Source organism: Bufo bufo, chromosome 3 (assembly GCF_905171765.1).
Source record: "Bufo bufo chromosome 3, aBufBuf1.1, whole genome shotgun sequence".
NCBI lineage: Eukaryota > Metazoa > Chordata > Amphibia > Anura > Bufonidae > Bufo > Bufo bufo.
Genome location: NC_053391.1, coordinates 382,801,898 through 382,826,995, shown reverse-complemented (window position 1 = coordinate 382,826,995; position 25,098 = coordinate 382,801,898). Strand labels below are relative to the sequence as shown.

The 25,098-nt window shown below is 44.1% G+C and overlaps 1 protein-coding gene across 6 annotated transcripts in view; it reads right to left on the bottom strand.

The window, feature by feature from the left end:
• The window catches only part of DTX2 (deltex E3 ubiquitin ligase 2), a 115,702-nt gene extending 93,734 nt beyond the window's left edge, over positions 1–21,968 (bottom strand). For 5 of the 6 annotated variants that reach the window (XM_040424727.1, XM_040424728.1, XM_040424732.1 and 2 more), the window contains exons 1-2: positions 21,861–21,968; positions 18,614–19,023 (exon numbers count right to left, since the gene is read on the bottom strand). In XM_040424727.1, the coding sequence (XP_040280661.1) occupies positions 18,614–18,920 (307 nt within the window). In that variant the 5' untranslated portion in view covers positions 18,921–19,023; positions 21,861–21,968. Of the gene's footprint in view, positions 1–18,613; positions 19,024–21,860 lie in introns of those variants that run through there. The other variant, XM_040424733.1, reaches the window with a different exon arrangement.
• Positions 21,969–25,098: the final 3,130 nt, after the last annotated feature.

Sequence of the window (25,098 nt, the reverse complement as noted above, 5' to 3'; positions counted from 1 at the left end):
AATTTATTGTTCTACATGTCTTTGATAAAAAAAAAATGTTTGGGTAAAAAAAAAAAAATGGTTTGGGTAAAAGTTATAGCGTTTACAAACTATGGTACAAAAATGTGAATTTCCGCTTTTTGAAGCAGCTCTGACTTTCTGAGCACCTGTCATGTTTCCTGAGGTTCTACAATGGCCAGACAGTACAAACACCCCACAAATGACCCCATTATTCGCTGATGGGCATAGTGAGTTCATAGAACTTTTTATTTTTTGTCACAAGTTAGCGGAAAATGATGATTTTTTATTTTATTTTTTTCTTACAAAGTCTCATATTCCACTAACTTGTGACAAAAAATAAAAAGTTCTATGAACTCACTATGCCCATCACGAAATACCTTGGGGTCTCTTCTTTCCAAAATGGGGTCACTTGTGGGGTAGTTATACTGCCCTGGCATTCTAGGGGCCCAAATGTGTGGTTAGGAGTTTGAAATCAAATTCTGTAAATTATGACCAGTGAAATCCGAAAGGTGCTCTTTGGAATGTGGGCCCCTTTGCCCACCTAGGCTGCAAAAAAGTGTCACATCTGGTATCTCTGTATTCAGGAGAAGTTGAGGAATGTGTTTTGGGGTGTCTTTTTACATATACCCATGCTGGGTGAGAGAAATATCTTGGCAAAAGACAACTTTTCCCATTTTTTTTTATACAAAGTTGGCATTTGACCAAGATATTTATCTCACCCAGCATGGGTATATGTAAAAAGACACCCCAAAACACATTCCTCAACTTCTCCTGAATACAGAGATACCAGATGTGTGACACTTTTTTGCAGCCTAGGTGGGCAAAGGGGCCCATATTCCAAAGAGCACCTTTCGGATTTCACTGGTCATTTTTTACAGAATTTGATTTCAAACTCCTTACCACACATTTGGGCCCCTAGAATGCCAGGGCAGTATAACTACCCCACAAGTGACCCCATTTTGGAAAGAAGACACCCCAAGGTATTCGCTGATGGGCATAGTGAGTTCATGGAAGTTTTTATTTTTTGTCACAAGTTAGTGGAATATGAGACTTTGTATGAAAAAAAAAAAAAATCATCATTTTCCACTAACTTGTGACAAAAAATAAAAAATTCTAGGAACTCGCCATGCCCCTCACGGAATACCTTGGGGTGTCTTCTTTCCAAAATGGGGTCACTTGTGGGGTAGTTATACTGCCCTGGCATTTTCCAGGGGCCCTAATGTGTGGTAAGTAGGTAAATGACCTGTGAAATCCGAAAGGTGCTCTTTGGAATGTGGGCCCCTTTGCACATTTGGATACCAGACTTCTTCTCACGCTTTGGGGACCCTAAAATGCCAGGGCAGTATAAATACCCCACATGTGACCCCATTTTGGAAAGAAGACACCCCAAGGTATTCAATGAGGGGCATGGCGAGTTCATAGAAAAAAAAAAAAAATTTGGCACAAGTTAGCGGAAATTGATTTTTTTTTATTTTGTTCTCACAAAGTCTCCCTTTCCGCTAACTTGGGACAAAAATTTCAATCTTTCATGGACTCAATATGCCCCTCACGGAATACCTTGGGGTGTCTTCTTTCCAAAATGGGGTCACATGTGGGGTATTTATACTGCCCTGGCATTCTAGGGGCCCTAAAGCGTGAGAAGAAGTCTGGAATATAAATGTCTAAACATTTTTACGCATTTGGATTCCGTGAGGGGTATGGTGAGTTCATGTGAGATTTTATTTTTTGACACAAGTTAGTGGAATATGAGAGTTTGTAAGAAAAAAAAAAAAATTCCGCTAACTTGGGCCAAAAAAATGTCTGAATGGAGCCTGACAGGGGGGTGATCAATGACAGGGGGGTGATCAATGACAGGGGAGTGATCAGGGAGTCTATATGGGGTGACCACCACAGTCATTGATCACTCCCCAGTAAGGCTCCATTCAGACGTCCGTATGATTTTTACGGATCCGATCAGTCTATCAGTGGATCCGTAAAAATCATGCGGACATCTGAATGGAGCTTTACAGGGGGGTGATCAATGACAGGGGGGGTAATCAATGACAGGGGGGTGATCAGGGAGTCTATATGGGGTGATCAGGGGCGATCAGGGGCAAATAAGGGGTTAATAAGTGACAGGGGGGGGGTGTAGTGTAGTGTGGTGCTTGGTGCTACATATTGCTGAGCTACCTGTGTCCTCTGGTGGTCGATCCAAACAAAGGGGACCACCAGAGGACCAGGTAGCAGGTATATTAGACGCTGTTATCAAAACAGCGTCTAATATACCTGTTAGGGGTTAAAAAAATCACATCTCCAGCCTGCCAGCGAACGATCGCCGCTGGCAGGCTGGAGATCCACTCGCTTACCTTACGATCCTGTGTGCGCGGGTTCACAGGAAATCTCGCGTCTCGCGAGATGACGCATATATGCGTGACTGTGCGCAGGGCTGCCACCTCCGGAACGCGAATCTGCGTTAGGCGTTCCGGAGGTGGTTAAGGCTTCCTTCACACACAAATTTGCTCTGGTGTTTTTACCTGTATTTAAAAAAAAAAAAAAAAAAAACACCACACCACATGCATGGCTTTTATTTTATTTTTTTAAAGGGCAACTCATGTTTTCATCAAAAAATCGATTTTAGCACCTTACTGCTGCAGCAGCATTATGCATAAAAGCAATCTTTAGTTTCTACACATACCACTTATTTTCCTTGAGTTTTTCCCTTAGTTACGGCTGTTTAAACATTTACAATATGAGGACCTTTTCAAGATGCCTCCTCTGCCAGTTCTGAGGCCAAAACTGCTTTCCCTCACTTCACATACACACTTGCTGTAGCCAGCAGCTCCCTGCAGCCAATCAGATTGGATTACTGAGAGACACGCCTCCTCGCTCTGAAGCCTAATGCAGGTATGCAGTGTGAAGGACCGCCCCTTAGTCTTCCTGTCTGCTTAGCTGGAGACAGACGAACCATAGTAACGATCTTTTAAGGGAGCAGTGGAAAGGGACAGAGGACATTAATAAAAGCTGTTATTATAAGGTAATTACAGATCTTTTGACCATCATTGACAGACTAACTCAGGTATACATGCCTAGCAATTTGTATTGCTTCCATGGGCTTCTGATCTGTGCCTCTGTTCCACAAAAGATAGGACATTTCATATTTGTGGCCCCATTCAAGTCAGTGGGAGCGCATCTACACCACAGAGTGCACATGGCCAGTGCCCATATACTGCGGACCCGCTGTTAGCGGGTATCTTGGCTGCAACACGATCATACGACCAAAGATCGCTGTGGAGCAATACAGCCATTGAAGCTAATGGGGTGGCAGCAATTCTGGAGTTGTAGTAACTTCACGTCACACTGTGACCCCACTCAGTTCAATGGCTGCTCTGCTGCACAGTGATCTGGTTTTAAGGTCACATTCAGATAGCTGTAATATGGTGCCGCAGCATACAGAAGCTGATTATTTAGCGCTCAGGATCCTATCAGCACAAAAGCAGAGAAACCTAAGGCTGCTTTGTCCAGAAACAATGCCATTATTACGATAGCGACCGAGACATATCTCCAACAAACCCTCAGCTTTGTCAGACACATGCTGCATACCACACACTAGATCATAGAAATACGACCTCATATTTTATTGTATCGTGTACAATGGTTTCCTGAGAACCACTTGGATGGTCTCTATATGAACTGCTTTTCAGGGAGGTCTACCTCCATGCACAGGTTCTTTGTAAGCTACATAGAAATATCACACGATCGAAATTACTGACCAATATATATATACACACCGTAAACCACGACAGAACGCAGTGCGGAAATAAATCTACCATATCTTCTTTAGACAGGAAGGAAGCACAGACATGCTTGGTCTGATTTCAGCTCTGTAAAGATGCACAAGCAGCAGTCGGTACCTCGTTCACTGCACGCCAGGATTAGTTCTCCACAATACATTAGATCATTTAATCAGACGCTGTCAGAGATTAGTGGCTGCTGAAGGCTCAACGTCCAGATGTGAAGTCACAAGCAGTCATCACGACAACATTCACTCTTCTCAAAGGGTTTGTCAGCAGGAAGATGGGTATTAACCTGGCTGACATTAGTGATGTACTAATGTCATCTGAACATAACTATATTAGTGCCATCTCAATGCCTGCCGCCATTATTGAGAAAAACAAAAACAAACTTAATATGCAAATGAGGCTCCGTTCTCCCACCTCTGGCCACACCCTGCTACACTAGATTGACAGGGGCAGCCAGCGCTGGTCTCCTCTTGCCCGCCCCGTCTGCCATGGAAATCTCGCGCCTACGCAGTCCTATTCAGTATTCCGCGCAGGTGCAGTGAGTGAAGGATGCTCGCCAGCCGACGGCTTCACTTACTGCGCCTGCGCCGAATGCTGCGACATCTAAAAAGTCGATCGGTGGTAGGCAAAAAAGGTTAAACAAGTGTAGGGGATTAATATTAACCGCAGTCAATACATAAAATGCTCACAGGATATGTGCATTGGAGGTCTGCTTTCAAGAGGATCAGCCACTGACGCCCAGCTTCATTACCAGTCAAATGTATGGGCACACACCTGCTCAAAGTGAGTTTTTATATTTATGATTTTATTCACATTTTAGAATAATAATATTAATAGTCAAGAGAACTGTGCAGTAAAACAGCAACAGATTGTATGAGGTGATCCAAAGATATCAACTATGCTATGTAGTGTATGCTCGGATTCTCCTAGGACTACAGGATGGGGTAGGAAGTGCATGAAAGCACTTGGTAGTAACTGAATAGAATAGGCAAATAAGGAACTTTGTTATCCTATTAGAGAAAAATTCATTGTTCGCCAATTGTTGGCTGCAGCCCCCTATGCAAACCCCCCCCTTCCCCACACACCTTTCTAAACCTACTTTCCTCAGTACTATATAATGTCCCAGATGGTGCTTGTGAGTGATTGAGCAGAGTCTGCTGACGCCAAGCGTAGTCTATAGACAGACATTATTGCCGCTAGTTTCTACCCACCAGCTCAGAGACAACTGAGAATAACAGATACAGCATGCAAAGGAGAAAGTCATGCTCACCCCTTTCCTCCCCTGCCACTTCCAGCATGGCACTCCAGTCCTCCCTGCAGGTGTTTGTTTTCCTGGCTACAGCAATCACCTCAGCATTATGCGTGATGTCACTGCTGAGGCCAGTGATTTGCTGCACAAGGACCTGGGGTGTACGGAACATCACTGCTGCAGCCTCAAAGACGATGATGTCAGCACTACAGGACCGCTCTCATACGCTGGAAGTGGCGAGTAGGACTTATTTTATGATATTCACTGCAGCTGCCGGAGTTAATCAATCTCTGACAACCCCCTTTTAACAAACTTATTATAATAAAAATAGAGTTAGAATAAAAGTGCTCTATATAAGCTTAATCTTTAGGTGACAATTATATGCAAACCATCTTTTTTCTTCTTCCCAAGTGAACAAGATTGCAATGTCTGAGTGCATACGTGTGATATTTCCTTTTAAGTGAGGAAGAACCAAGTAGAATGTCCCTTGGGAATGGAAATGAACAACGCCTTGCTAAGTGATCACATTCCAAGAAATGATAATCATGTCAAGGAATAACAAAAACAGGTACTACACACCCATCCGTGATGACACTGACAAAAATTCCTATATTTATATACACTTGACTGGCAGCAGAAAAAAAGTCTGCTCCAGTATCTCCACAAGCACTTACAGAGCATGTCTCAATATAACCCGCACTCTATCATGTCTTCAGCATCCGAATCACTTAGGAGATCCCAGTGATTTCACATTGAAAACAGTGGACACCTGACTTCAAAGCTATAAGAAGGGTAGCTCTGTTCTAGTACATACAGTGCCTTGCAAAGTATTCACCCCCCCCCCCCCCCCCCCCCCCCGACTTTTTTCGTATTTTGGTGCCTCACAACCTGGAATTAACATGGATTGTTTGAAGATTTGCATCATTTAATTTACAGAATATGCCCACAACTTTGAAGATGTTTTTTTTGTTTTTTTTATTGTGAAGAAAACACAATAGGACAAAATAACAGAAAAAGTCTTTAAATCTTTAAGTCTGACCACAGATTTTCTATTGGATTGAGATCTGGGCTTTGACTGGGCCATTCCAACACCGTTACATGTTTCCCCATAAATGAGTCAAGTGTTTCTTTAGCAGTGTGTTTGGGGTCATTGTCCTGCTGGAAGGTGAACCTCCGTCCTAGCCTAAAATCACAGAGTGGTGCAGGTTTTGCTCCAGAATATCCCTGTATTTAGCACCATTCATCTTTCCCTCAACTCTGACCAGTTTCCCAGTCCTATCCCCACAGCATGATGCTGCCACCACCGTGTTTCACTGTGTTCTTTGGGTGATGTGATGTGTTGGGTTTGTGCCATATATAGCATTTTCTTTGAAGGCTGATAAGTTCAAAATTTTAGTCTCATCAGACCAGAGCACCTTCCTCCTTACATTTTGGGAGTCCCCCACACGCCTTTTCACAAACTCACAACGTGCCTTTTTGTTTTTAGCTGAAAGTTATGGCTTTCTTCTGGCCACTCTGCCATAAAGCCCAACTCTATGGAGCGTACACCTTTTTGTCGTCCTATGTACAGATACTCCAGTCTCTGCTGTGAACTCTGCAGCTCCTCCAGGGTTACTTTAGGTCTCTGTGCTGCCTCTCTGATTAATGCCCTCCTTGCCCGGTCCGTGAGTTTTGGTGGACGGCCGTCTCTTGGCAGGTTTGCTGTAGTGCTATGTTCTTTCCATTTGGTTATGATAGATTTGATGGTGCTCCTGGGGATCATCAAAGATTTGAATATTTTTTTTTATACCCTAACCCTGACTTGTACTTCTCCACAACATTGTCCCTTACTTGTTTGGAGAGTTCCTTGGTCTTCATGGCAGTGTTTGGTTAGTGATGCCTCTTGCTTAGGTGTTGCAGCCTCTGGGACCTTTAAAAAAAGGTGTGTATATGTAATGACAGATGATGTGACACTTAGTTTGCATAGAGGTGGATGTCATTTCACTAATTATGTGACTTCTGAAGATAATTGGTTGCACCAGAGCTTTTTATGGGCTTCCTAACAAAGAGGGGGGAATACATACGCACATGCTAATTTTCTGTTTTCTATTTCTAAACAGCTTTATTTATATATTTTTCTTATTTCACTTCACCAACTTAAACTATTGTGTTCTGATCCATCACATAAAATTCAGATTAACAAATCATTGAACTTAAGGCTGCAATGTAACAAAATACAAAAGCGTCAAGGGGAGTGAATACTTTTGCAAGGCACTGTATATGCAGGCCCGTTTGTTAATGGACCATTATGATATATTTCCTTAGCTTACTGAACTGCAGCCTACAGCTCTGTACAAGGACTCCAACTCCTCACACCAGGAGCATAGTTACAGGCATAGATAACATTTATAAAACCTGCATGAGTTTAGGCATAAAACTTTTCCCTGTCAGTACTTACATGTCTATGCTACCAGCTCCTATTACAATCAGTATGAGGGCAGCCTGACCGTTCCTTGACATCTGGAACATGCTGGATTTCAACATTTCCAATTACTTGTTTCCATGAGATATACGCTGGAGGTGCCGGGCAGCAGCATATTCCCTACTGAAATAAACATGCAATCTGAGCATGCATGTTTATGGGGAAATCAGATAGCTGTCAGCAGAACAAGAGTTTGAACAGTGCAAGGGGTGAAGGTGCTGGCAGCCTGTGTACCACCAGTCTCTTTGGCTCTATACTGCGTGAAACCTGACTTCAGATGGTAGCGGCTCCAAATGCTGCAAATAGATCTAGTGATTTTTCACACGGGTAGGCAGCTAACCAAACTTATATGGGCTGCACTGCAAAAACAGAAGTAGTAGCTGGAATTACTTGTTTAGGAGCTCCAAGTATTCCCTAATAAGTAACAATGGGATACATTTCATCATTGGGCAGCATGGTGGCTCAGTGGTTAGCAATGGTGCCTTACAGAGTCTTGCAATCAGGGACAACATCTGTGTTTTCATGGGTTTCCCCCTCACACTCTGAAGACATACAGATAGGAAACTTAAACTGCTCCACTGGGGACAGTGAGTGATGATAATGTCTGTAAAGCACTGTGGAATATGCTGCTGTATATAAAAATATGGATAGTTTCCCTTTAACCACTTGACAACGAGCGCTGTACACATCATATGAGTGGTGGAAATCAGAGAGCTGCGCTGCTGCACCTGGAAAAGTTTCCCCATTGCCAAGATCAGGGAAGCTGTTCCTTGGTAATGATAGGACAGAGCCTACTGGAGGCTCCAATGCCTATTACAATGTAGGCCTGCAGGTGGCAGCACTACAATTGTAATATACTAAATGTTTTATTCAGCAATGCATTAAAACCTATTGCTAAATAGAAATACGATGACGTTAGTATATAAATAAATAAAAAAATATGTTTTTCCCCCCAATTCTAACTGATTTGGATTTTTTCCCCAGCTTTACACTACATTGTATGTAATAGTAAACGCTGCCATTAGAAAGTACACCTTGGCCAGCAAAAAACAAGCCCTCATAGGACTGTAAACGGAAAAATAGAAAAGTAAATAAGTTATGGCTACAGGCAGAAGAAAAAAAAAAAAAAAAAAAAAAGGAAAAACGTTAAAAGGGTTTGGGCATATTCTTCCATTTCATCCACCACTGGAGCAGGACAGAGGAAACAGTTTGCCATCCAGTGAGCACTATGTACGAGTCCTATTCAAATTAATAAGACCAGTACACGATATTCGTTGGGCATCGGTTGGTTGCTGCGGAAGTTATCCCTCCCAGCAGTGGCGTCTATCCACACCCTGTCAGATCAGGTGGGATAGTATGCCTGCACTAACCGTTTAATATAAATGTGCCTTGATATGCTGCCAACTATTGTCAACACAAACATTCACCTATTGTCAACACTAATAGTTTACAACCTTTCAAAACGTGTTTGTTACCTTTCTAATAGAAATGAAAATAGGTTAGTGCACATGAAGTCTTCTCTACAGAATGAAATGATCTATACCACACTTGTTCCATATCGCTTCACTGCCTCGCAGGAAACCAGCATAGTGACCAGCTCACAGCTTGTTTAGGGGAATTCACAGACAGTGCTTGAATCATGATGAAAAGCTGAAAGGAAAGGTCTATAAACTACAGCAGCATGTCAGAATATATTCATATTAACATAATGGTATCTGGCACCAGGAAATAGTTAGCATGCTGAGACATGCCAGTCTACACCATTTACTGCTGCCTCTACAGCTCCTATGCAGATCTGTGTCTCCATGGTAACAGACAACAAACAAGCCCTGTAGTCTGATCCTTTAGTCATATGCCCCTCCATGTGTTCAAACATACAGTACATTCAGCAAGTTAACAAGAAGCAGGAGATGGATGCCAAAGTGACTTTAGGTTCAGACTACACAGAGATAGTGTGCAGTCTGTTACCATGACAACATCTGAATCTCCATACGAGCTGGAAATAATAAAGACAATTTGAAAGTTTGCTTTGTTTTAGATGTGTTTAAACAAATTCAAATATTGTTGGGTTTTCTAGATTTTTTTTTAAAAAAATTATTTACCGTATATTTCGCCCTATAAGACGCACCGGCCCATAAGAAAATAGAAAATAAGAAAAAACTTTTTTTTAACCAAAATGTTTGCTTTTGGTGGGTTTTGAACTAATGGTGGTCTGTGGATGGCACTGTTATGGGGGCATCTGTGGATGACACATATATATAGCATCTTATGTCCCTGTGTAGTGAATGGGGGCTGGCATCTGGTTCTGTAATGGCAGCGGGGCCCGATGCAGTCACTGTATTCTACTACACCGGGCCCCGCTCACTGTAGTATAATCATATCTAACTTGTGGGTATTGTTAAAGTATTTAAATCCTCTTAAATCCAGCGCTGTACTACTTACTACTAACTATGCCTAATAGGACAGGTTCTATTTTTTGGCAGAGCCGCGAACCGGAAATGCGGACGCGGACAGCACACTGTGTGCTGTCCGCATCTTTTCCGTCCGCATTGAAAATTAATGGGTCCGCAACCGTTCCACATAATTGCGGAACGAATCCTGACTCAAAGTGCGGACGTGTGAATGGACCCTAAAAGGGCTGTCTGAGTAGAAGTAACTTTTCACATGTGCTCACAGCTTGCTTCCTCTATGGAAAGAATCCTACTTTCCTACACCCCGCCATTCTGGTTCTGCTGCCGTTTCCAGTGTCCCCATCTTCCGGTCCACAGCTTATTTAATTCATCCCCGACACAGTCAATCTACTCTGCTGCAGCCAATAACTGGCATCAGTGGTGATGTGTCTTTTGTGGCTACGAGTCCAGACATTGGATGCAGCACAGCAGACGATCATGCCCATGGCGGAGAGGAAGATGGACACACAGGAGCCAGTGTACAGGAACGGAGCTGCAGGTAAGTATGAGTCTTTCCATAGCGGAGGCTCCTTTTTTAGGACACCGAATATAGCAGCTGAACTTTTTACAGGTTTCTATTACTCTCATTTAGACTTGCACATGATTCTGTGCATTTCCAGGACACTCATATATAGTTTTTTTTTTTTGTTTTTTTTTACTTTTTCTGGAGGACACATTCTTAGATTTCTTAAAATTATTACTAAACTAGTACATGGATTGCAGGATAAAACTTACCAGGAAAGGTTAAAGGACCTTAACATGTATAGCTTGGAAGAAAGAAGAGACAGAGGGGATATGATAGAAACTTTTAAATACATAAAGGGAATCAACTCGGTAAAGGAAGAGAGCATATTTAAAAGAAGAAAAACTACCACAAGAGGACATAGTTTTAAATTAGAGGGGCAAAGGTTTAAAAGTAATATCAGGAAGTATTACTTTACTGAGAGAGTAGTGGATGCATGGAATAGCATTCCTATCCTCGGGATAGGTCATCAATATCAGATTTGGGGGGGGGGGGGGGGGGGGGAGAGACGGTACGCGAAGTGCGTACGTGCGGTCTCCCTTATCTCTTCCTGTTCACCGCTGCTGTCTATGGCAAAGCACACTGCGCACGCAGTCTCCCCACACAGCTGCTCAGCGAATCGGCCAATCTGATATTTATGACCTACCCAGAGGATAGGTCATCAATAGAAAAAAGCCGGAGAACCCCTTTAAGTTCCATCTAAGTAGCCTGATCACTTACAAAATGGTCAGAAAAAGGCAGATGTTACTATTTTATTACAATACATTTATGAAGGGTTGGATAAAATGCAGGAGTTTGAGTTAGAACTCCGGCTTACCGACTCCACAGCCCTGGTAGAAGTCCAAGAGTGACCACATTTATGGGTTTCCCTACTGAAGAGTTGCTCGCCCCTCATTCACGGACAGCCCCATTTAGCTCCAATTGGCCTCTTGCTAAGGTACTGCAACATTTCACTACACAAAATCTTGGAAATCCACTGATCTTAGGCATTCACCACTCGCTAGATACTTCTGCTTTAAAGATTTATGTAGTCTTATTTCCTGCAGGGAAGTTTCTTCATGTGAAAATTCTCTTTACCTCATGAGGTCAGCAAAACTGTTTCACGACTTTGCAAGAACTTCAAGGATAACTGTCATATTTCTTTTATTTGCTAGTTTATTAGAGCTAGGCATGTATACCTGAGTTAGTCTGTCAATGACTGTCAAAAGATCTGTAATTGCCTTATAAGAACAGCTTTTATTAAAGAGGACCTTTCATCAGTTTTGACATAGGCTAATTATGGTATTACCTTGTAGGACGGCCCACCACTGATGCCATGGGTGTGTTATTTTTTTCAAAAGCACCCCGTTCGTATGCTGTGCCCCCCCCCCTTCCGCCGATGATTTAGGCGCACTATTATATTGAGCAGTAAACTCACAACAGAGAGCAGACGCAGTCTTCTGCTGCAGCCGTCTCCTCCCTGGCCGTGAGCGGTCGGCTCTGATTGGATCGCACTCACAGCCAGGGAGAAGGAGAGGCCCGCAGCAGAAGACTGCGTCTCCTCCCCGTTGCGAGTTTACTGCTCAATATAATACAGCGCGCCAAATCATCGGGGGGGGGGGGCTTACAAGGTAATACTATAATTAGCCTATGTCAAAACGTCCTCTTTAACCACCTCACGCAGGGATGCGTCCTGCGGGAGGCCGGGTTATTCCTCCTATACGCATTGGCGCGTCATCTCGCGAGTCGCGAGATTTCCTGTCAACACGCGTACACAGGATCGGGAGGTAAACGAGTGGATCTCCAGCCTGCCAGCGGCGATCAAACGCTGGCAGGCTGTAGATGCAATTTTTTTTTAACCCCAAAAAGGTATATTAGACGCTGTTTTGTTAACAGCGTCTAATATACCTGCTACCTGGTCCTCTGGTGGTCCCTTTTGCTTGGATCGATCGACCACCAGAGGACACAGGCAGCTCTGTAAGTAGCACCAAACACTACTACACCTCCCCCCCCCCCCCCCCCCCCCCCCCCCCCCATCACTTATTAACCCCTGATCACCCCATATTAGACTCCCTGATCACCCCCGTCAGGCTCCATTCAGACGTCCGTATGTGTTTTGCAGATCCGCAAAACACATACGGACGTCTGAATGGAGCCTTATAGGGGGGTGATCAATGACAGGGGGGTGATCACCCCATATAGACTCCCTGATCACCCCCCTGTCATTGATTACCCCCCTGTAAGGCTCTATTCAGACATCCGTATGTGTTTTGCGGATCCGCAAACACGGACACCGCGGATCCGCAAAACACGGACACCGGCACGGATCCGCACATTGCCAGAACTATATAGAAAATGCCTTTTCATGTCCGCAATTGCGGACAAGAATAGGACATGTTCTATAGGCTCTACAAAAAACGCAGTGTTCGCCCGATCAGGCCTGATCTTGTGTGCACACTTGCGTTCAGTCCGCCCCACCGCAGTGACAGAAATAATTTTTTTTATGATCACTGCAAAAACACCGTAAAATCGCTGCGGCGCTATATAAAGATCACTTTTGAGGGGCATGGCGAGTTCATAGAAGTTTTTTTTTTTTTTTTTGGCACAAGTTAGCGGAAATTTATTAATATTTTTTTGTTTTTTCTTACAAAGTCTCATATTCCACTAACTTGTGACAAAAAATAAAATCTCACATGAACTCACCATACCCCTCACGGAATCCAAATGCGTAAATTTTTTTAGACATTTATATTCCAGACTTCTTCTCACGCTTTAGAGCCCCTAATATGCCAGGGCAGTATAAATACCCCACATGTGACCCCATTTTGGAAAGAAGACACCCCAAGGTATTACGTGAGGGAATATGAGTTAGTGGAATATGAGACTTTGTAAGAAAAAAAAAAATAACATTTTCCGCTAACTTGTGCCAAAAAAAATAAAAATAAATATTCTAGGAACTCGCCATGCCGCTCACGGAATACCTTGGGGTGTCTTCTTTCCAAAATGGGGTCACTTGTGGGGTATTCATACTGCCCTGGCATTTTAGGGGCCCTAAAGCGTGAGAAGTAGTTTGGAATCCAAATGCGTAAAAAATGCCCTGTGAAATCGTAAAGATTCTCATTGGAATTTGGGCCCCTTTGCGCACCTAGGCTGCAAAAAAGTGTCACACATGTGGTATCACCGTACTCAGGAGAAGTAGGGCAATGTGTTTTGGGGTGTATTTTTACATATAACCATACTGTATGTGAGAAATATCTCTGTAAATGACAACTTTTAAATATTTTTTATACAAAGTTGTCAATTTACAGAGATATTTCTCTCACCCAGCATGGGTATATGTAAAAATACACCCCAAAACACATTGCCCTACTTCTCCTGAGTATGGCGATACAACGTGTGACACTTTTTTGCAGTCTAGGTGCGTAAAGGGGCCGAAAGTCCAACGAGTACCTTTAGGCTTTACAGGGTTGCTCACAATTTAGCCCCGCCCAAAATGCCAGAACAGTAAACACACCCCACAAATGACCCCATTTCGGAAAGTAGACACCCCAAGGTATTCGCTGAGGGGCATATTGAGTCCATGAAAGATTGAACTTTTTGTCACAAGTTAGCGGAAAGGGAGACTTTGTGAGAAAAAAATAAAATAATTTTCCGCTAACTTGTGCCAAAAAAATTATATTCTAGGAACTAGCCATGCCCCTCACGGAATACCTTGGGGTGTCTTCTTTACAAAATGGGGTCACTTGTGGGGTATTTATACTGCCCTGGCATTTTAGGGGCCCTAACAACTTTGTATTAATAAAAAAAAAAGGGGAAAGTTGTCTTTTACAGAGATATTTATCTCACCCAGCATGGGTATATGTAAAAAGACACCCCAAAACACATTGCCCAACTTCTCCTGAGTACGGCGATACCACATGTGTGACACTTTTTTGCAGCCTAGGTGCGCAAAGGGGCCCAAATTCCAAAGAGTATCTTTACGATTTCACAGGGTATTTTTTACGCATTTGGATTCCAAACTACTTCTCACGCTTTAGGTCCCCTAAAATGCCAGGGCAGTATAAATACCCCACAAGTGACCCCATTTTAGAAAGAAGACACCCCAAGGTATTCCGGGAGGGGTATGGTGAGTTCATGTAAAAAAAAAAAATTTGTCACAAGTTAGTGGAATATGAGACTTTGTAAGAAAAAAAATAAAATAAATAATTATTTTTCGCTAACTTGTGACAAAAAATAAAAACTTCCATGAACTCACTATGCCCATCAGCAAATACCTTAGGGTGTCTACTCTCTGAAATGGGGTCATTTTTGGGGTGTTTCTACTGTCTGGGCATTGTAGAACCTCAGGAAACATGACAGGTGCTCACAAAGTCAGAGTTGCTTCAAAATGCGGAAATTCACATTTTTGTACCATAGTTTGTTATCGCTATAACTTTTACCCAAACCAATAAATATACACTTATTGCATTTTTTTTATCAAACACATGTAGAACAATACATTTAGAGAAAAATTTATATAGAAATGTAGTTTTGTTTGAAAAATTTTACAACAGAAAGTGAAAAATTTCATTTTTTTGCAAAAATTTCGGTCAATTTCGATTAATAACAAAAAAAGTAAAAATGTCAGCAGCAATGAAATACCACCAAATGAAAGCTCTATTAGTCAGAAGAAAAGGAGGTAAAATTAATTTGGGTGGTAAGTTGTAGGACCGAGCAATAAACCGTGAAAGTAGTGTAGTGCAGAATTGTAAAAAGTGGTCTGGTCATTAAGGGGGTTTAAGCTAGCGGAGCTGAGGTGGTTAACGTCCTCTGTCCCTTTCCACTGCTCCCTTAAAAGACCATTGCTATGGCTCATCTGTCTCCGGCTAGGAAGACAGAGGGGCGGTCCTTCACACTGCATGCCTGCATTAGTCTTCAGAGTGAGGAGGCGTGTCTCTCAGTAATCCAATCTGATTGGCTGGCAGGAAGCCGCTGACTACATCAAGTTTGTATGTGACCTGAGGGAATGCAGTTTTGGCCTCAGAGAACTGGCAGAGGAGCCATCTTGAGAAGATCCTCATAATGTAGGATTCAAAACAGCCATAACTAAAAGGAAAACTCAAGGAAAACAGTGGTAAAGTGAAGAAACTAAAGATTGCTTTATGCATAATGCTGCTGCAGCAGTAACATATGCTAAAATAGATTTTTTTGATGACAATATGACAGTTATCCTTTAAGACTGATAACCGGATATGTTCTTTTAACTCAGGTTAGGGCTATACACAAACTGCTGTAGCATGCATACTTGGGTGTTACCTATCCTATAGATTATAACCATTGCTATGCTTACAGAGAGCACGGGACCCCCACCCTCAGGATTGCTTGTGTTGGTCGCAGCAGTCAATATCCATGAAACATTACATAAGCCCCTATAAGGAAGATGTGATGCAGCTTACACCTCTCTTCATTCTCTAGTCATAAAGAAATAACATCACAAGCGGTATACAAACATTACAGCACTGCTCCTTCCTCCTTTTTGTTCGCTCAGTGCAGCATAATAAAGAGCTCTTTTCAGATCATTTAGGCCACGTTCTCACAGGGCAGATTTGCCGTGGATAAACCTACAAGTAATCTGAGGCAAAATGCATTATAAGGCCTCATGTACACAACCGTTCCGTTTTTTGCAGTCTGCAAATTGCGGGTCCGCAAAACACAGAAGCTGCCCGTGTGCCTTCCGCAATTTGCAGAACGGGACATGCAGCCCATTGTAGAAATGCATATTATTGTGCGCAAAACAGACAAGAATAGGACATGTTATTTTTTTTTTTCCGGGACTACGGAACAGAGCAATGGATGCGGACAGCACACAGGGTGCTGTTCGCATATTTTGTGTCCCCAGTGAAGTGAATGGGTCCGCACCCGGCTCGGATGCGGACCAGAACAACGGTCGCGTGCATGAGGCCTAAGGGTGGGGGACACCTAGATTTTTACTGGTCTTCTGCGCTTTTAGTGGAGTTGTTTGCGCCTGTGTTTTTTATGTGTTTTTTGAGCCAAAGCCAGAAGTGGATCCAACAGGAAAGGGGAAGTATAATTCCTTCTTTATTGCCCATTCCTTCTGAATCCACTTCTGACTTTGGTTCAAAAAACATCAAAACAATCTTTTTGAAAAAAAAAACTACTGCATGTAAAACCATCCAAATGGGTGAAATCAGCTGCAAATCTAGACAAGTCTGCAAGAAGCAGGGCATCCTATATACTTGAAAATCTGCGACATGCCCTTTAAAGAGAACCTGTCATCTGTACTACAGGAGCACAGTGTAGTGATGGACCCGCTGAGTTCAGCTGCCTGTCAATGCTGTGATGGCAGTTAGTACTTTAAGGGTCCATTCACACGTCCGCAAATTGCAGATCCACAAAACACAGACACTGGCCATGTGCGTTCCGCATTTTGCTAAACGCACATGGCCAACAGTATAATAGAAATGCCTTTTCTTGTCCGTGGATGCGGACAAGTATAGGACATGCTCTATTTTTTTTGCGGGGCTGCGGAACGGAAGTGCGGATGTGGACAGCACACTGTGCTGTCCGCATCTTTTGCGGCCCCATTGAAAATTAATGGGTCTGCACCCGTTTCGCAAAATTGCAGACCGGATGCGGACCCATTTTGCAGACGTGTGAATGGACCCTTAGTCCGATAAGGCTCCCTGCCCTCCCACCTCCGAATGATAGGTTTCTTTTCTATGCACTACAGGAAAGAAACCTGTCAGGACTCGTGCACACAAAGGTATTTTGTCTGCATCCAATCAGCAATTTTTGTGGGTCGAATGCGGACCCATTCACTTCAATGGGGCCGCAAAAGATGCAGACAGCACACTGTGTACTGTCCACATCCGTTCCATGGCCCAGTAAAAATATAGAACGTCCTATCCTTGTCCTCATTACAAACAAGGATAGGACTGTTCTGTAGAGGCAAGGAGGCTCCGTAAAATGCGGAAGGCACAGCAGGTATCCGTGTTTTGCAGAACTGCAATTTGCACACCGCAAAAACAGCTACGGCCGTGTGCATGAGTCCTTATTGTCCAAAGACGGGGAAGTGTGTGTGGCCAGTGAGCCTCATTGGACTCATCTGCTTCCTGGGTTCAGCAGGTCAGTACACTAAAAATATGAACTGCCATCACAGCTCTGATATTCCTCAGAAATTACTACACCATGCTGCCATAGTAAAGGTGACAGGTTCCCTTTAATCCATGCAGAATTTCCCTGTGGTATGCGTATAGACTTCCTGTGACATGTACTTCTGTTGCTGCACTGCAAATCCACAAAAAAATAAAAAATCTGCAACAAATTTGACATGTACATGAACATGCCTTTTAAGAGAATGTGGCATCTGGGCAGATGCCTTTACATTAAAATACTTACAAGATGCCCTCATGTACCATTAAAACCATATCCACATCACTTGAGGCCTGTCTGGACCATACACTGGAAAGCTCCTAATATATAAAGCTAAACATGTCTATCTGGCTGGTATACATCAGAATACTGCAAAAAAAAAAAAAAAAAAATTAAAAAAACTGTATGGAATAGCATATATATTTTTTACACTAGAACCCTATGGGTGATATATGACATTGTATGGCACATACATTAAAATGAAGCCATAAGCATGATACGAGTACGGCCTAAACCACTTCCACGACCGTAGTTCAAGGGCCGAAATTAAATGGTTCCTGCTATGAATGAGTCTAGGGCAGGGATGGCCAACCTGAGGCTCTCCAGCTGTCGCAAAACTACAACTCCCAGCATGCCCAGACTGCCTATAGCTATCAGCCTACAGAAGGGCATGGTGGGAGTTGCAGTTTTACAACAGCTGGAGAGCCGCAGGTTGGCCATGCCTGGGTATGATTTGCCCTGGGAGCTCGGTGCTGGGCACACAGTGAGCCTGGTTTTGAGGCCCAGACTACACCTCTGTAGAGTTCAACAGGCTGAATTACTGTATGCTCTCTAGCTAATCTTACTTGCCTAATATAAATGCATTTTCTAGTGAGGAGACCACACATTTTACACGTAATGCATCGTGAATCAAACAAAAGATAAAAAGAAAAAAAAAAAAAAATATTCAAGGATCTCCCGACAAGCAATTCAATCAAATTCTCAACCGTTTACCAAAAACCATATAACGCAGAACCTCACCTGTGTCTTGGCGAAACTGTGCAAGGGTTGCGATATCGATAATGTACGCCGCCAGCTTTGGATCAGCTTGTCCTAGTGCGATACTATTGCTGTTCCCAAGAGCGCGGGCATTTTTCTGCTGCTGGTAAGACTGCATACATTGCTCAATATAGTTGCTTACTTTACTGCTGTATGGTCTCCATTTACCAAGTTCATCTTGCCATTCCCATACAGCCACCGCAAGAGATGCCGGATTCCACTGGCTTGTCACTGTAGGGGGTCCCGATGGGCCTACGGCTCCCCCACTTTGCGGTGGGCCTGCTGCCATTCTGTATGAGGGACAATTATTTTTCTCAGGTAAAATGACGATCTACCGTTTAACAGATCCTTTCAGGAACAGTAATGGTTTCTTCACGTACCATCTTCCCGACCTATAAAAAAAATAAAATAAGGGAATTAGTATTAACTTCCACATAAGTTACTATTCTAAAAGCGATAGCCATTTAATAACTTGGTATTTCACACCGCGCCAAAGGGTTGGAGAACTGTGCTACATGCACATCACAGTCTTCTTGTTGGTCAGCACGGGTTTTCACATACCACATTCAGAGCCATGGAACAGTGGCAGACAAATCTAACCGTCCTCTCACTGTAAGGGAGCATTCACACGACCGTGTTTTTCTTCCGCGCCCGTTCCGCAATTTTTGCGGACAATGCACTGACCCATTCATTTCTATGGGTCCGCAGAAATTGCGGAATGCCTTTCATGGTCATCCGTGTGCTGTCCGTTCCGTGTGTCCGTTGCTTTTATTTTAGAACATGTCCTATACTTGGCCTCAAATTGCGGTCCGTGGCCCCCATAGAAAGTCAGGGGTCCGTAAAAAACGGATAGCACACGGAAATGCATCCGTATGTCATCCAATTTTTGCGGACCCCTGGACTGAAAACATTCTAGGAAACCCCATTTCAGTTTTTTGCGGACCGTGAAAAACGGATGACACACGGAAGCACCACATCTGTATTATACGGACTTACAGAACGGAAAGATAACTGAGGACATACGGAACACACGGATCCGTGATTGGCGGACCGCAAAACCAACACGGTCGTGTGAATGCTCCCTAATGTCTTCTCAGGGAATTTCTCATTGTGTATAGAATCGTGCAGGTTGGGGAATTTGCCTCTGTGCCCCTCCTTTATAGTCCAGCGGGCACAATGTGTCACCGAATCACGTCTGCTGGGAGCGCAGAATCTACCTCGTTCATAGGGAAAAAAGGGCTAGGTGAGTGTTATATATATATATATATATTTTTTTTTTTTATTAACAGGAAACACAACTACTGAGCAGGGGGGGGTCACAATGAGGTTTAAATACTGCATATAGAGCACTGTGTAGGGGAGGGCGCCATGGGATTATAAATACTGTGTAGGGGAGGGCGCTATGGGATTACAAATACTGTGTAGGGGGCGCTATGGGATTATAAATACTGTGTAGGGGGCGCTATGGGATTATAAATACTGTGTAGGGGGCGCTATGGGATTATAAATACTGTGTAGGGGGCGCTATGGGATTATAAATACTGTGTAGGGGGCGCTATGGGATTATAAATACTGTGTAGGGGGCGCTATGGGATTATAAATACTGTGTAGGGGGCGCTATGGGATTATAAATACTGTGTAGGGGGCGCTATGGGATTATAAATACTGTGTAGGGGGCGCTATGGGATTATAAATACTGTGTAGGGGGCGCTATGGGATTATAAATACTGTGTAGGGGGCGCTATGGGATTATAAATACTGTGTAGGGGGTGCTATGGGATTATAAATACTGTGTAGGGGGCGCTATGGGATTATAAATACTGTGTAGGGGGCGCTATGGGATTATAAATACTGTGTAGGGGGCGCTATGGGATTATAAATACTGTAGACCTATGGCTCTCCAGCTGTTGCAAAACTAAAACTTCCTGCAGCCATCAGGGTATAATCGGAGTTGTCGTTTTGCAACAAAGCCACAGTTTGCTAATAAGCCACAGGTTGGTAAACATATGTCTACAGCAGAGGTACACACCCTGCGGCCCGGGGGCCACGTGGCCCTCAATACCATTCTGTGCGGCTCCCAACCATCTGTTAAAGGGCAGGTATGTCTTGCGGCTGCTCATAGGTATTTTTCATGTATTCTCCCATTAGATGAAAAAATGTAACCAGACATTTATGGTATGTACAGTATGCTATACAGTATTTAAATTAATAATATCCCTTTAAATTTTATATTTGGCCCTTAGGATTGGTTCAGTCTGACAATGTGGCCCCTGACCAGAAAAGTCTAGTAAGAAGCGCTGTAGTAAAATGAAAGCTGTGCTGCGATTGGCTGCTATGGGATGACAGGGAGGCAGAGTGAGAAGCGGTGCCTCAGCACATTACTTCATAAGCCTCCAGAGCCATGTTGGATGGACGTGACAGCCCCCCGGTATAAATTGGATCATTTAGAGAATATGTACCCAGTTTGGTTGGGATCCATCAAGACACGTAGGAAGGAGCCTATGGAGAACAAACATACAAACCTTCACTCCTATAGACATTGAGGCAGGCCTTTGCTGTAGGTCGAGTTCTCACTGCCAGTGCTGCCTGAAAATGCGCCAAATGCTCAGAAATATTACTTTTCGCATTGGTGGGATTGTATCAAAACAACCTGTGGCTCTAAAACTACAACTTCCTGACAGCCACCTGCTGGGAGTTGTAGTTCTACCACCATTGGAGAGCACAGTGCTGGACACTGATGCACACGGTACAAATTCAGATTTTTTTTTTTAATAGATCTCATAATGACTAATATAATGGGGGGGGGGGGGGGGTCTTAATCCCACCGGCGACCTGTATAATACAGTGCTGTATGAGTGCAAGCAATGGACGGTGACATGATGGTGTCCATGCAGGACAGTTCAGGATGGGACAAAATGACAACTTTCACCATGTGACGCATCACGGGGATACTTAGGAGATTACAGACATCGCCCTCCTCCTCCCAATGAACAGCACCCTGGTTACAGGGTACTCCCAATGACAAGGTGCACTGTCAGCCCCCGCCAAGGAGTGGTAGGGAGAGTCACCCGGTGACTAAGGAGCACACACTTCCTTACCAGCAGCGCCCTCACACAAGCACACACCGCGGTTACTGGGTGAAATGTGCGCCGGGGACATGCCGGCCACTGTGGGGGCTGAGGGCACCAGCCAGCTTCTCTCGGGGGCAGTGGCAGGGGAGGGCACTCACGTGAGCCGTGTCCCACGACGCCGCGAACTGTCTACTCGCTCCCTCACTCGGTGCTCGGCCGCGTCTAGAATGGAGCTGCACCTGGTAGTGGTGACGTAGGAGTCACGTGGTGTCGAGCGGTCACGTGACGCCCCTCTGCCGTTTCCTTTCTATTGAGTGCGCGGCTAGTAGGCAAGGGGGCGGGGCTGGCAGAACACCGGTGTGGAGTGGAGTGGAGTGGATTGTGAGGCAAGGGCGACGACATGTGTCGCCTGTCGCGCGACAATTTTTATAATGATAGTCATTGGTGTGGCACTGCCACATCTTGGATAGATTTTTTGCTACTGTAGTGTCGCAGCGCTACACCATAGACTATAAGGCTAGGTCTACACGACGACATTTGTCACACGGCAATTAGGGCGCAACATTTGTCGCGCAACATTTTGTTGCACCAATGTCGCGCGACAATTTTTATAATGGCAGTCAATGGTGTCGCACTGCAACATGCGACATGCTGCGACTGCGATGCAACAGTCGCAGAAAAATCCATCTCGATGGATTTTCTGCGACTGTTGCGTCGCAGTCGCAGCATGTTGCAGTGCGACACCATTGACTGCCATTATAAAAATTGTCGCGCGACATTGGTGCAACAAAATGTTGCGCGACAAATGTCGTCGTGTAGACCTAGCCTTATTATAAAAATCGTTGCGCGACATGTCGCCGTGTAGCCCTAGCCTAGGTACAGCCCTCACAGAGGAGCGTCTGAGGGTAGGTCTACATGAGGATATGTGTCGCGCGAAACATAGGGCACAACTACACTCCAACATTTTTTATAATGATAGTCTATGGTGTCGCACTGCGACATGCTGCAACTGCGACACGACAGTTGCAGCATGTCGCAGTGCGACACCATAGACTATCATTATAAAAATTGTTGCGCGACATTAGTGAGACGTTACCTACAGCTGTAAATGACATTTTTCTTAAAAACGTAAAACTAAACAGTATTTTTGTGGTTTTCACTGAATTTTTTTTTATTAAATTGTCTTTTATTCATTTTAGGGAGCGCCCCTTGTATGTCTTATTATTATGTGTTATAATACCTTTATTTTATCCTTCTGGTTGTTTCATGAACACATCTGTAGTGTGGCTTTTAGGCCTCATGCACACGACCGTTGTTTGGGTCCGCATCCGAGCCGCCATTTTGGACCCATTCATTTCAATGGCGCCGCACTCCGTGTGCGCTTCCGTGGCTCCGTTCTGCGGCCCCGCTAAAAAAATATAACATGTCCTATTCTTGTCCGTGCTTTGCGGACAAGAATAGGCATTTATATTGCCGGCGCCCCGTTCCGTTCCGCAAATTGCGGAAGGCAACACGGGCGCCTTCCGGCTTTTGCGGATCCGCGGTTTGCGGACCACAAAAAACGGCACAGTCGTGTGCATGAGGCCTTATTGGGAGTGGGTTGTCCAAACGAATTCTTATTTCTGTAAACTGTCAGGGACCTGTCAAGTAAATAAGCACACTTACCTTCCAAGCCCCCTCCAATACAGCACCTCCGCTCCCCCCTGCAGCTAGTGATGTATTGTTTTGACTGCAGCAGTGGTGTCTGGTAAACTACTGCAGGCAATCAGTGATTGGCAACGCCTAACCAGACCACCCCAATAGCCCCCATAAATGATACCAAAATATAACATGTAATATGAAATATATCTTTATTAATACAAAAATTCATAGACAAGGTGAAAACAAAAGAAGAGGAGGAGGAGGTAGCTAATCTCCTCACTCCTGATACATCTGATAGAGGGAATCGCACAGGTACTCAGCTCAATTTAATGATGGTATAAATATCCCTGGGTAAAACATGCATATATAGCCCAACATGCATATATAGCCCCCAAGATACACAGTGGGGATGATTTAGGCCTCCCGCGGTCCACAAAAACAGGTTCCGTAGTTCCGTGATCCGTGTCCGTTTTTCCTTCCGTGGGTCTTCCTTGATTTTTGGAGGATCCACGGACATGAAGGAAAAAGTCGTTTTGGTGTCCGCCTGGCCGTGCGGAGGCAAACGGATCCGTCCTGACTTACAATGCAAGTCAATGGGGACGGATCCGTTTGACGTTGACACAATATGGTGCAATTGCAAACGGATCCGTCCCCCATTGACTTTCAATGTAAAGTCAGGAGTCCCTATTATACCATCGGATCGGAGTTTTCTCCAATCGGATGGTATATTTTAACTTGAAGCGTCCCCATCACCATGGGAACGCCTCTATGTTAGAATATACCATAGGATTTGAGTTACATCGTGAAAACTCAAATCCGACAGTATATTCTAACACAGAGGCGTTCCCATGGTGATGGGGACGCTTCAAGTTAGAATATACTACGAACTGTGTACATGACTGCTGCCTGGCAGCACCCGATCTCTTACAGGGGGCTGTGATCAGCACAATTAACCCCTCAGGTGCCGCACCTGAAGGGGTTAATTGTGCGTATCATAGCCCCCTGTAAGAGATCAGGGGCTGCCAGGCAGCAGTCATGTACACAGTTCGAAGTATATTCTAACTTGAAGCGTCCCCACGGATGCCAATCTTGTGTGCATCCGTGTTTTTTCACGGACCCATTGACTTGAATGGGTCCGTGAACCGTTGTCCGTCAAAAAAATAGGACATGTCCTATTTTTTTGACGGACAGGATACACGGATCACGGAGGTGGATGACAAACGGTGCATTTTCCGAGTTTTCAACGGAACAACGGCCACGGGTGCACACAACGGTCGTGTGCATGAGGCCTTAAACTAACACTGTGCAAAAAAAGGAATGAAGGTTGATAATACAACTAGTATATACACACAATGAATGGGGACCAATAACAGGCCGGAGCCGTGTCCAGTCAAAGATGACACAATAGTGTGTCAATGGGTCCGCATATCAGAGTGTGTATACAAGGGCTACTAGTGACCACAGCTGCTGGCTGCAATAGACACTGATACAATATACAACAACAAAGTAACCACGGTGGATATATGAGTGAACATACAGTAAAGGTAAAACTGCATGCAGGTGGTTTGGGAAAACCAGTGGCCTGTGAGAAGGGTATCCAATTATAAGGTCATATGTCATGGCCCAGTGGGGAACCCACAAACCACACAACCATTGCATGTAAATAAAACAATAATACTGTGAGGAACATTGTCAATTACCCATGTTGAGAGAAGTACCCGATGCAGAAGTTGTGCCTATGCCCCAACGCATACT